General features: G+C 38.2%; 1 protein-coding gene across 4 annotated transcripts in view; it reads right to left on the bottom strand.

Moving 5' to 3' along the window:
• Nucleotides 1-14129, bottom strand: part of ATP8A1 (ATPase phospholipid transporting 8A1) — a 217640-nt gene that overhangs the window by 180632 nt on the left and 22879 nt on the right. For 3 of the 4 annotated variants that reach the window (XM_079152800.1, XM_079152799.1, XM_079152801.1), the window contains exons 2-5: nt 8559-8673; nt 7508-7607; nt 6658-6756; nt 344-389 (exon numbers count right to left, since the gene is read on the bottom strand). In XM_079152800.1, coding sequence (XP_079008926.1) covers nt 344-389; nt 6658-6756; nt 7508-7607; nt 8559-8673 — 360 coding nt within the window. Of the gene's footprint in view, nt 1-343; nt 390-6657; nt 6757-7507; nt 7608-8558; nt 8674-14129 lie in introns of those variants that run through there. The other variant, XM_079152802.1, reaches the window with a different exon arrangement.

Below are 14129 nucleotides of genomic sequence, written 5' to 3'. Positions count from 1 at the left end.
GATTATTTTCTGTAACTCTTTTCTTAGGGAAACATCTGTAGATCACAAACAAACAAAAAAGACATTTTAAAGCTTTTAACACTGTCAAAACAACTGTAGGTTTTATGGAAAATACTTGGGAGCACATAGCTAGGAGTCACTTAAATCTACTAAAATGTTGTCTTTCAAAAGCATTACCACTGTAAATTACTCTAATATGACTTCAAGTGTCATGCTAACAAATGCCACAAGCAAGAAGACATAAAAAGACATAGTATTCTCAAACAATATATAATTGAAGAGATTTGTAGATATTACTGAGTGTACTCGACAAATATGAGACATCAGATGGAAAATTCCCTACCTTGTGTCTGCTTCTTGTTCACCGCGTTATCAGCTTTGTGTCGTTTCTAAAGATAAAAAGCAAAAAGGACAACAGTGAACAGTGAAAAAGTGAATGAGATTGATAAAACAAAAGAACACCCCCCCCCCAAAAAAAAAGAGCTTTCTTTAACTTGTGTTTCTTGAGATTTTCATCCTTTCATGTCAATAATGTGTGTCAATGTTATCAATATGCACATCTCTGGGGGTGCTGTGATGGGAAGAAGGAGAGGGCACTCAACTCCCCTCTCCTACTCAACTCAGTATAAAATGACTTCCCCATGTCTCTTAAACCCGAAAGCACCAGCTACAGCATCCTTACACAGGACTCCTCTTCTGGCAGTGCAGGTCTGTGGTCCTCAGAAGGATCTTACATAAGCACAGAGGTAATAATAGAATTTTAACATACAAGAAAAATTTGAACTGGAAGTCTGATTTAGTCTTTTGCTTAAATAACTCACTTTAAAAAAAATTGCCCAGGAGAATTATCTATAATAGCTACCATTTAATAATAGTATTGTAATATTTTCAGCTTCTTATGAAATTCATTATCTAATTAAGCCGAGTACATCCTCTATAATTTAATGATGTGCTGATGTCTGTCAATGACTAGAACCTAATACATCTACCAATTTCACACAGCCTCTTCTCTTCACTGATCTCCAATATCCTCCACAGTCACGTGTGACCACAATCATAGGGTCCCTCTTTTCTCTTTTCTTTTGTCCCCAAAGCACCTAAGTCTAGGTAGGTGAATTTTAAGTGTTACACCAGCCAAAGTTTTATAGCAGTGAGTAAGAAAAGGAAACAGAGGTCTAGGGAAAGGTGAGAATTTGAGTGGCAGAGGAAGTTATCTCCTCCCATAGTTCACCTGGAGGTTTTCTCTGGCTTCCACTGAAACTTACAGCATCAAGCAGAACACATCAGACTCTATTAATGCTGCAGGAAGGTGCTGAGTATAACTAACTCTTTGCTCAGAGATCCTATCAGACAAAGCCCTAAATCAAACTTGGTTGTGAATAACTGACTACTACAGAAGTTGGAACAAATGTAAAACAAAAGAGTTCCTAAGTTTTCCACATGAGAAAGAGAAAACAAAAACAAAAACAAAAAACAAACAACACATGATTTTTGGAATCTCAGTGCATACATGAAAACTCTCCAAGAGAAAAGTATAGAGTGGTAGATCAGCACTCCTCTGAGTTACAACAATATCCAAGAGGAGTGGAATAATAGCTGGCAGCATGAACTTGGTTCTTCCAATCCATTAGCACTGAACTGCACAGAATGTGAACAGGGCATTCAAAATGCCTCTGTAGAAAAGTGTTGAAAAGGATTCTTACCAAATCCATATGTAGGAATACACTACAAGTCTTTCTCAGCATAAAACACTCACTAATAAATGCATATTCTTATAAACTTTCAATAGGCATATTATTGCTTCCAAAAGAAAGCATAATTTGCCAGAAAATAATCTCAAATGACTTCTTAATGTTTTATTAAGCTTATAGCATCAGTAGAGAACTTAACTGTAAAACTCTAAAAATGTTCATTTAGTGTGTTTCTTTGTTAATAAAGATTATAAGAATGTTAGAAAGTAATCCAAGATAAATTTTGGTCCAAAATAATAGTCCCAGGAAAATTTAGATATTCAAAAGAGGTATAAATATTTCCAAAAAATGTACATTGATGACAGGCAATGGTTAGACTTTCAACTGAAGGACACAAATAAAAGCTAATTAATGAAACATTCCACTTCAAACAGGAAATTTAATCTTAGTGAAACCTAAGATGATCCTAAACATGACTTTCCATCTACAGAGAATTCTTACACTGAAACATCTCTCTCTCTCAGCCTTCTCTCCAAGGAAGGTGACTTGTCAAGAAAGAATTGTGTTGAATATACATAAGCATTTAGCCAGAGTCTAATCTTGTGACTACAAAGAGAAAGCATCTAATTTGTGTATCATAAAGCGATCATTGTTCCTTCTAAAACTAATAGTTCATAAAAGTTATTTTCTGAATTCAAGTCATATAACATTATAACCAAATTTCATTTAACATTACTAATAGTGAAGTATTTAGCATTATCAATGTGTGCCTGAAAGTGCACCATCAACTGTATTAATAGTATTATGAACTGTAGAATACTTAAGCTAGCAAGGCTGATTTTGTTTATTTTATTTTATTTTTTCAATTCCCTGAAAAAATTTGAGAGTTCTGTTAAATCCTCTAAAGGACAAGGAAGCTAAGGCTTAGAGAGGTCATGTAACTTGTCCAAGAAAGTGATCAGAATTCCTCATTCTGGAGCCCTTTTCTCCTGGGTGTCTCTTACCACTTCACTGCCCAGGTTTTCCATCTGCACTTGGGGCCTTCTGGTCTCTGCTCACTGTTCAGTGATGGAGTTCAGTAGGTCAAGCTTACTCTCCATCCTTCCTCACTTCTCTACATTCTTTTCAGGCTCAACTCATACTAAGATGAAAGTATATACCAGCCAAGACATCCGTCTGAGCTCCACACCATCACACCCAGTTGCCTCCTCGACACCTCTCTAGCAGTCTCAAAGGCATCTCAAAGTGTCCACAAGATACCTGTGACCTTCACCTTCAAGACTTGGTCCTTGACTTGGGCACAGAACCACACACCAGTTGTCCTGGCACCTTCTTCTTCCTCCTGCCCCTGTCCCAACCCCTTTCTTCATTCAGTAAGTAGTTAGTAAATACTATGTGCCAGGGCCCATTAACAACTGCTAAGGATACACAAAAAAACAAGAGCCCTAGCCCCTCACAAAGCTTATATTCTTCTGGCTGTAGATAGATAGAATATAATTGAAAATAAATAGGGTATGTAGTATGTTGGGTAGTGATTGGTCTGGTCAAGTTTACTTTTGAATGTGTACTGACTTCCTTTCTCTGCTTTCCATTATCTCTACAGTGCCATTTAGCCGAACATATTTTCAATTTTTATACCAACTACTAGAATATTCTTCTAACGAGTCTGCTCAAATTTGTTTTCCTTCCGATTCATATTTTGTTGTTTAACCAAAAGGATCTTTGAATGAAGACAATATAGCTGACATTTGTTTATTATTTACTACACACTAGGCAGTATTCTAAGGACTAAATGTGTATCACTTCTCATAACAGCCCATACGGTCACTTGATTAATGGCCACCTTCTCTACTGGATTGTCAGTTCCATCAAGGATAGCACCAATACTTGGTTCTTGTACACTATAGGCTTTGAATATTCATTTTATAATGAATAAAGTATACTAGTGTTTAACAAGTTGATAGCAAAGAAGGAATATTTTTAGTGGTGACTATCAATTTAACAAACAACTGATCTTTACCAAAAAATTTAGCAGCCGACATGACATTTTTTTAAAAAGTTCTCCAGCAGTTTAAGAGCATTTTCAACTAAGTATATATGTCACTTGTTACACACACATAAAAATAGGAAACTGTTACATGCTGTCAAAAGCATCTTAAAATGCATTGGGGTGGATGTCTTAAGTGTCTCACCAGTAGACAATTCTTACTATGCTTTATTCTAAAATTTTTAAAAATTTTGTTCAACAGTATATAAAGGAAGATTTACTAGACCACAAACTCCATCTTCCACTGAAGTGTGAGTGGAGGACACTACTAAGCTTCACATACATCCTGTTCTCTGCTTCCATAATGGGGGTGGGGGGTAACATTCCGATCCTCATTACCATATCACTAGTTCTGATACTGAGTTGTAAGTAGATATGACACACACCACTTAATGAGCCAAAACATGTACGCTGTGAGAGTTCCATTCCCTCTCCCTTTCCTGCTCCAATGACCATCGACATTCCACACAGCAGAACCTTGATCAGGTTGTGCCCCTGAAGAACTATCTGGAACAGGGTACCTTCTGTCCTCCATCCTCCCTTCAACCTGTACTGTCTTTGATTAAGTGAAAAAGGCTTACACATTAAACCTCTGATGTTCAGCACATGATGATTACCACAATAAATGTTTAGCACATCCTAATGTACATCCTAATGAATGCCTGAGACCTAAATAGTGTGTCATATATTTTTGTTGAAATAATGCATGAATATATGTATTAATTATATTTTCTGATAAAGATAGCTCTTTGTCCAATTACCAGTTATTTTTTCCTTTTCTGGAGAGTGATATTTCAAACTCTCTGACTAGAAACTTCTTATTAAACACTACAAATGTCTTATTAAATACTTCAATATATATATATGTATATATATATATATATATAAAACATACGACTTTCAAAGTTACTGAATTAAATGTAAAAACACATTAGCAGAAACTTTACCATGTATTTTAGTTGTTGATGGACCTTTATTTTATTCATTTATTTATATGAGGTGCTGAGAACTGAACCCAGTGCCTAATACATGCTAGGCAAGCACTCTACCACCAGCCACAACCCCAGCCCTTATTAAACACTCTTACAGGTAACTTTTAGTTAATATTCTAACACCAATTTCACTGGAAAACTACCTTCTATGCCATTATTAGTATCTCACAATACTAGTATTGTGTTTTTTCAGGGTCTGATTGATTAGCTTCTTTCTAACAATTCTCATATTATTGCCCGTAAGAGTTCTGTTTAAAAGAATTTCTTGAACACAATTTTATTTACCATGTTTTTTTCAAAGATGGGGTACTAGAAGCCATAGCTGGAGAGCTTACAACCTCACCAGGGAACAACAACAACAACAAAGACAGGAGAGGCAGTTTAGAGGAGTGCTCATAAGGCAAAGCTGAAAGCCTAGCTTGAAATCCAGCAGCCCCAAGTCATCAGCTGCTTGATCTCGGACAAGTTACCTTGTCCTCTGTTCCTCCTCATCTGCAAATGGGGATAAGATCAATAATACCTTAAAGGGTTGTTATAAGATTTAATAAAGTACAAGCATGTGGAACCCGGAATCACAACAGATGTTATTGATATTGTTGGTGACTCTCCATGATCACGCTCTTCATGTCAAGCAAGGGGCGCTGCCTGAAATGGCATTCTGATCCCACCACTTTCTTGGACAAGAAACATGATCTCCCTAAGCCTCAGCTTCCTTCCTCTTGAAATGGAGTTTAACATACAACTTTCAAAGTTATTCAGAAAATTAAATGTAAAACACCTTAGCAAATGACAGTACAACGTCTAGTAAATAAAAGGTATTCCATAAAAATTAGGATAAACAAAATCAGAAAAGTGAGTACCTAAGGTGGAGAAAGAGTTTAAAGTACTAATCCCTGTGAACTGTCAAATCCAACCATAATTTAAAGGATGCAAAGTCTTCATGGATCAATATGTCTGAAGAGTCCCTTAAATTTCTCAGCTAGGGGTCCCAGTGCACTGTGTCATTGCCAATCAAGGGAACTATACTGTCCTGCACACATGCACACACACACACACACACACTTTGTATCTACTCTTACACACTCACAGGCTTTTGAGACTGCTTATCTAAATGTTCAGTTGCACCATTTCCAATGGCTCTAGTGATGCTATGGTTCATCCTTTCTTTTCAATAATATTAACAAAATGCTGCTACAGAAATTAATGCTTCTGAAATTTTAAATTAAAGTTTTACAAACACTGTCTCAGTTTTTCCTCCTCTTACCATCTGACTTTTCTAAGGTTTGAACAGAGATTATTCAGGACAGGCAAAGAAAAATTTTAAGAGGATAAGGGGAAAAGCCCTACAAAATAAAACACTGGCTTCCTCAAGTAAGACAGTTAAAATAGACTTAAAAAAAAAGATCACATATATTTTGGGGGAATTTATTTTACAAAAGGGAAACTGATTTCTCCTTTTATCTATTACTACAGAATGCTAAAAATAGCAAGTTTTCTTTAAAAAGATAAGATAAAAGGAAACTCAGAACTACTAAAATAAGATGAGAAAGAATCAAAGGCATTTTATAAGGTAAAAACTATGGTATTTAAATCTAAAAATAAAAATATTGAAAACCCTGTATATTTAGATAATTTTGAGGTTACTGCATTTAATTGAAATTGATGCTCAAATACAGTTTTCAGTTCATGCCAATTATTATATCCAAACTAATTTATTTTATTCCTAAACTACAAACATAAAAGAACACTGTAAAAAGCATTCCTCAGTACTAATCTAATCAATTAAGAATTAACTTCAGGGATAGGAATATATTCTATATATTTGTAAACTGAATGAGCATAAGTTATGGCCTATGTCATGAAGACACTAATATGTACACACATATACACATATATGTCACATTAATGAAAAAATTCAAATACTTACAATATCTTCTATTATTTCTTTGATAGCTGCCACAGCTAAAATAAATAAGAGAGGAACCAGTGTTGTATAACGACCTGTTGGTGACACATCAGGTATTTGCTATTTGAAAAAAAAAAAAAAGGAAGAGAAATCCAATGAGATCCAAAAAATTTACACTAAACCTAAAAACAACAAAGTGTTAGTGCTTTCTAAAACATGCCTCATTGATTTTACTATCTTGGCAGACTAACACTGGGTGAGGCAGTTTATTTTTATCTAATAAGTAGTTGGAAGAACATGTTAATGAGCTTCATGATAAGCTTATTGCATATAGGACTAACCTACAAGAGGGGTTGGTTAAATAAATAATAAATAATAATAATTACAAAACAATGTGTGCTCTATGATCCCTTTTTTGTTATCTAAAGCAATAAGTAATGCTTGGAGCGGGGTAAAAAAGATGAGAGGGATACCTCTGCTACTGTTTAATAAAATGTTTTTTTCTAAAGCATTTGTTATAATTAACTCTGAAAGAGGTGACTTTCACATTCTAAGGTTCAGAAGTGATACTTTCAATGCTATAAAGTAAAATTTTAGGAAAAAGTCTCATGCTTCTTTATCACATAAAATGAATAGTTCTTGCCATATCAAATTTGCAGAACACCTAAATATGCTGATAAAAATGAAGCAAAAGGCTTGAAGAGGCACTGGAATTCTGGCTCTGCTTGCAGCAGTAGCAGGGAAATGTGCACCCAGACCAGCCTACCTCTCTGCTTTTAGCTAAGGCTCAGTGGACTGGTCATGGGCTCCATAAACACACATATTAATACTTGAACATTTAACTTTCTAAGGCTTTATGATGAGACTTTACCTGAAGCAGTGCAATAAAGAGAAAAAATGAATTAGCAGCTCTTCTGAACTGAGAGTAGAGAAATCTTGGAAGGAATGTGATTATGTTGTATTTTGCAGTGCTAGAAAACAAAAATGAAAAGTAGCATAGAACTTGGTTACTCCACAATCAGCACCCACATTGACAAAATTCTGTTACCACCCCCCACCCCCACTCTACACACACACACACACACACACACACACACACAATTAGATGAATATTTGCTCGCTGTTTCAAAATGAAAGAATGCTGCAGAGGATTATTAACTTAGATGAAAAAGTGTGAGAGGAAATTGCTAAGTAAATAGTAAAGAGAATACCACAGGCTTTATCTTCTGCATAACATTGTTCTCTTTGGCCAAGTACTCTGCTTAACAGCAGTAGGAATAGCTTGCAAAGGGCAACTTGAGATAAAATAGTGTTATTGGAAACACCCAGAGTTTTGTCCTGGATATAAAATAGAAGGGAGATTAAAGGAGACCCCCCCCCCTTGCCAATTTCCTCAAATTGAGAAATGTTACTCAAGAATTTGTATATGATTGGTGGCAAGAAAATAACACTGCAGTGAAATCATTCTTATAGTCCTTCACTCTACAGCAGCATACTAAGTTCCACAACTATCAAAAAACAACATTTAAAGATTTGCTGTGGGGCAGGGGTTGGGGGAGGGATGTTAGAGTTTTCTTGGTGCCAAACTACAAAGCTCTCTCCTGAAATGCTAAAACTTGTTAACTAAAACAATACATTACTCTGGTCACATGCTCAGAACAATGGCATTTACCCACGAGCAGCTTTCATTATTCACACTTGACACACAGAACTGGTAGAACACGGGTTCTTATCCTTTCCTCCTTCCTACTTCAAGGTTGTTATTAACACTTCTTTATTGGACAGAAGACAGAGAACAGCCTACTCCTGCTGACAAGAGGCTCTCAGAGGGTAACTGACAGCACGGAGGCTCCTTGTAAATGTTTCCATCCCAACCCGCAGCCCTGCTCTGGGGCTCTCACATGTTCTTCAGGAATTCCTACCTGACATGGTTATTGCAGAATTTTGTCAGCTGGGGCTGGTTGATGAATATAGTCCTGACTTCCTCCTGATCAGCCAGAGAGGTCTTCTCCGAAACTTCATCTGTCTTCTCATAACCTTAAAACAAGACAAGTCTTTTTATTTGACACGAAATGATTCATTTATTATCCAGACCAAGCACACATTTTGTAATTACTCTAGAACGTAAAACCTGTTTAAAGTATGTGCTTCCCTTTATGGGTGTTCTTGTTTCTTTTATAATAAAAGTAAAACCCCTATATCTAATATTTCTATTAAATGTAATTGTTGTCATTTAACAGTCACATAAACACTGATCCATTTCAAAAGCAGTAACATCAATGAAAACTTTTTATTTCGCTTCTCCCTGTAAATGTTCAACTTGCTTCCTTCCATTACATGAAAATATATCTAATAGTAAATAACTCTAAACTGGTTTATGTTACAATTTGGAGAAAACTAATCTAAAAATATATTTAAGATTTTAAGCTACACATTTAATGTTTATCTGGTTTACTTTGTTTTTCTTTTTGGATGAAAACAAAGAAAAAGAGTAAGTACTGTTTTAAATAAGCAACCACCACAATGATCTTACTGACTACAATCATCTAATCATTCCTTCAGTTAGAATTTAGGCTCCTAACTCAGTTTTAAGGTTCTGAGATCATCTGAAGCCATCTCACAAGCATGGGAACAATGTGAGAGTCAATGGGGCACCTTGCTGCCACACTGACCACACTTTTTATAAAAACATAAGTTTTAGAAGAACAGATAATGAACAGAAAATATTTTAAACTGCTTATTTTATCTTCCAGTGAAAAGTAAATCGATATGATCCTAAAATAAACTCTATTTATGTATCACCTATCAAAATGTATAAATGCATTCTACTGGCATGTACAACTAATTAGAACAAATAAAACATTAAAAAAAAAAGTAAATGGGCCCATGTGCTTCCAGGAATTCCTTACCCTTTGCTAGGAAGGGGTGCCAATAGTGCTCCATCTGAAGTACCCACTTTTCCTTCCCTTTTCTGTCCAGCCAATGCCAACTCCTCCCACACAGCCGGCCAACGTGGCCTCTTCTGACGGACTCGTATTAAAGTCAGTGAAGCTGCTCTGACCTACTCCTTCCCCAGCAAGACCCTTACCAGAAGGTTTTGATGCTCTCCGTTTAAGAGTCCGTCTCCTCTTACTAGAATAGGATCTCCCTGGGGCTGTAGATGCTGTGTTACTCATCTTCCTCACCCCAGGACCAGCAAACAGCAGGTATTCAACAAATGTTTGCCCAATTAACACATGACTAACGACAAAGGAATGGTTATTTGGCTGTTTTTGATGAGGGCAAGAGAAAGCCTCTCCACCCACTGATAAAGACGTTGATGACAGCCAAGACAGAGCTGGTCAGGAGTGGTACAAAGCTTCGCCTGAAACGTCTGGATAGTGTATGAAACCAGAGAATTACTGAGGGGTTCTACAACGGTGAGCACAGGAATGGGGGCAGAGGGGCTGACCAGTGATGGTGTCTACAAGGGGGTGCACACAGGACGGGGCAAGGTGGAGACGGACACAACACGGCCTTGAGGAAGCACGGGGCGGGAGGGTGCCATATGGAACCTCTCCCACTGAAGCGGTTCATTTTCTGCTTTGCAGCAGCCACTGAAAGCTTTCCAGGGTGAGAGTTGCACATTATCCTCGTCACCCTAGAAGTCACATGGTAGGTCCTGTCATACCTGGAAAATAATCATGAAAAAGAGGCAAAATCTAGACTGGTGACCTGTTCTCTAGGGTCAGCCAATAAGAGGACTGCATGCTTCCACAGAACACAGCAGATGCTCCAGGCTTCTTCACCCAGGCACTATAGAAAAGCCCGGGAAAGATGATCATGAAGCTGAATTTACAGAACTCTTGGGGCTCTCGAATGCCCTGACCAGATGTGAGACTGAGGGAGGGGAATCTGCACTGAAAGCAAGGAGTGAGGTCCTCAGCTTGTGGGAGCTGGTGGGACCCTCTCTGTCTCCTCAGTGCTCTCAGGGCTCCTGTGAGCTTGGCGGTGACAGGGACCTCACAGGCACCGGAGGCTTACTCTCAGGATGTCCAAAGGCCAGAGGATTCATGTATCACCTGTGTAATGCACTTGATTCCCCACTGGTGCCTAGACTGAGCACGAGCAGGCATAGCAAACTCAAGGTCCTCACGAATATTTTGAAGAAGGTACTTGGGACAAAGACCTGCTAATGTGAAATGTGAGCATTTGTAACTACTAAAATTTTGAATAAACTTATATTGTAGAAATAAACAGATTATACCTATCAATCCACACTCCTCGGTAAGGAAGAGAAACAAAACTCTTCTGTCCAAATTAACAAACCCACACTTTAAGGGAGGTGGATAGCAGTTTCCATGGCACAGTTCTTCTGAGTAAGAAGTGAAAACACTTTTCCTACTGCTATGGTTTAAATATGAAGTTTCCCACAAAGCTTCTGGGGCAATGCATGGATGTTCAGAGGTGAAATGATTAGATTAGGATTGCTGTAACCTAATTGGTAGACTAATCCACTTGAATGGATTAACTGGGTGATAACTATAGGCAGGTAGGGTGTGGCTGGAGGAGGCAGATCACTGGGGTGTGCCTTTGGCATTTATATTTTGTCCCTGGTGAGCAGAGATCTTGCTCTACTTCCTGGTTGCGATGTCCTGAGCAGCTTTCCTCCACCATGCCCTCCGGCCATAATGTTCTGCCTTACCTCAGGCCCAGAGCTATAGAGTCAGCCGACCATGGACTGACTTCTGACACAGTGAACTGTAAACTTTTCCTCCTCTAGGTTGTTTGTGTTAGGTCTTTTGGTCACAGCAACACAAAGTTGACTAAAGCACCTACATTCAGTTCAATAGGTACTCAATATGTACTAGATGACTCTATTTTTAGGCTTGTATTATTTAAAAAAAACCAAATTATTATTTCTTCTGCAAATTACCACCTTCATGAGCCACAATGACCCATAAAGACCTGTGTGTGTACACCTGGATGATGACTTCACTGAGCTATTGTATAGAGGTGGCAAAGATAATTGAAGGGAAATATCCCCCACCCCACCCCCACTCCAGACAAAACTAAGATGGCACAGTTGCTATTTCTTCCCATACTTGGTTCTATCCTTTGTTTTGGGATTCGTTTTATGATTTGGAAGCTTGTTGGAAAACATAAGCATTTAAAATTTACTAGTAGCTTTTAATCCACCGGTCTCCTAAAAATTACTGAGAACTGAGCCATTTTTACAGGAAGCAAAGGAGGAGAACAAAGCCATGGATCTAGTAAGGGTTCTGAGTTTTCCTGGTAGGTCAGATCCTCAGAAGTCTTCTTTGTTTCTAAGCCAGGCTAAAGTTTGCTGAGAGAAAAAAATGCATCTTAATTATATTCTCTGGTATCTCTTGAAGCTTTTTCTAGCCCAATTTTGCACCAAGAGGTCATACAATACTTGTCATGTAATCAGTGTGGACCCCCAAAGCATTCAGTTGGTTGCTTCTGGGATCCCCTCAGCGACCCGTCTTACCTGGGTTAATACTGAGGAGGTCCAGACTAAACTGTGAAGCCCACCATGGAATATATTCAAACACCACATCAAGTGTAGTTAAATGGACAGTATTTGGTTAACAACAAGGCCAAGAATATGACACATAGGCTTCAGTTTCCTAGTCTGTAAAACAAAAATATTATGTGTCTACCCTTCTGGAATAATTGGTATATGATAAAAGAGTATATGTGCAAAGCACTTAGCAAAATGCCTAATATTTGTTAGGCACATAATAAATGTAATCTATTTTACTTAAAGAGATAATGGAACAGCCTCCCAAGCAATTTCTCAGAGTGGTAATTCCTTATTTGTGGTGTCCTTGACGGTTCACCTGCTTTCCCTGCTAGCTCTCAATATCTGTTGAATTCACAGATGAGCAAAATCAGATCAGCAATACACCAAGAGCAGAATGCTCTCTTATAAGCAGATACAGGTTACCCAAACTTTGGAGACTCATGTATAAATCCAAATCAATGACTCGTAAATTTATGATGAGGAATGACTGTCACAGGAGCTAAAGTAATTTAAGTCTCACAATAGATTCAACTCCCCCAGGTTGTCCTATCTAGAAAGTCAAAGACTAAGTGATAATGTGTATGGTAAGTACCAAAGAAACCCACTCTCCACTAGCTGGATGAAATAAGAATTCAATCCCACAAAGGGGCAATGCCTCTGTAGGACCAAGCTCTTCAAGTTGGGATCCCTTGGCAATGGGGCCATGGTACGTCAGGTCTGTTTGCTATCACTTCTCCCTTCCATAGAGCTGCCACTGTTTAACTCAATGACTCACTGCTATTATGACCACCTCCACCTTCAAATTCAAACTGATATTTAATCTTTCACTGGGATTACCAACAAACCCTGCAGGCCTAGGAAACAATCTTCCCCCTCCAGGTGACTTTGCTGCTATTGTGTTGGTGTGATTTGGATGTGAAGTGTCCCCCACAAGCTCATGTGTGAGACAACGCAGGACGGTTTGGATGAGAAATGATTGGGTTATGAGAGCCTTAATCCAATTAGTGAACTAATCTCCTGACGGGATTAACTGAGTGGTAACTGAGGGTGGGTGGGGCGTGGCTGGTAGAAGTGGGCCATGGGGGCGTGCCTTTGGGGTATATATTTTGTATCTGGTGAGTGGAGTCTCTTTCTCTGCTTCCTGATCATCATGTGAGCCCCTTTCCTCTGCCACTCTCTTTCGCCATCATGTTCTGCCTCACCTAGAGCCCCGAGGAATGGAGCCAGCTGTCTATGGACTGAGACTTCTGAAACCATGAGCCCCCAAATAAATTTTTCCTTCTCTAAAATTGTTCTGGTCAGTCTTCTAGCCACAGCAGTGAAAAAGTTGGCTAAAACACATGTTGATTTTATAAAGAAATGAGAAGGAACACTCATTTCCCCCATTTCCAAGTTGGGGTATCTTGAAATGACCCTCAAGTGCAGATACACAAGTTAATGGTGATAATGACACCTGATACACACTCCTTCATGATATTTTGGGTTCTCTAGGAGAATCACTCAAGCAGTTACTTCTTTGTCCTCCGTAATCAGCGACACTTGACATCCACTAACAGCTCCAGTTGTGTTTTTAAGCTAAAAGTTCTACACAACAAACTGCAGGTACACAAACACCCATGGCTGCAGGGAACGAGTAAGCCTGCTTCTCTACTAAAGCACAGTTCAACTTCTTTCAAGGTCATAGTCTCTAAGACCTGTAATTTCTTAAAATCAGCCACAATTATCCAGTCTGTCCAAATAAACTATTCTGGCCTAGCTTTCGTTAAAATGAGCCAGGGAAAGACTTTTGCTTATTTATGCCAAATGAAATAGACAATGATTCAGTAACTCAGATTTCCAGCGATATTGAAAATACCACATTCAGAGTTCAAAACATTCTGTTTGATCCTCATTCTCTTCTTCTCCCCCAGAAGAAAAGCAGTTTGGTTTTCTGAATTGCATTTTATTTCCTCACATTATAACGTTA

This window comes from Sciurus vulgaris, assembly GCF_902686455.1.
Source record: "Sciurus vulgaris genome assembly, chromosome: 9".
Lineage (NCBI taxonomy): Eukaryota > Metazoa > Chordata > Mammalia > Rodentia > Sciuridae > Sciurus > Sciurus vulgaris.
The sequence above is the reverse complement of the archived record's forward strand: the minus strand, read 5'-3'. Positions and strand labels throughout refer to the sequence as shown.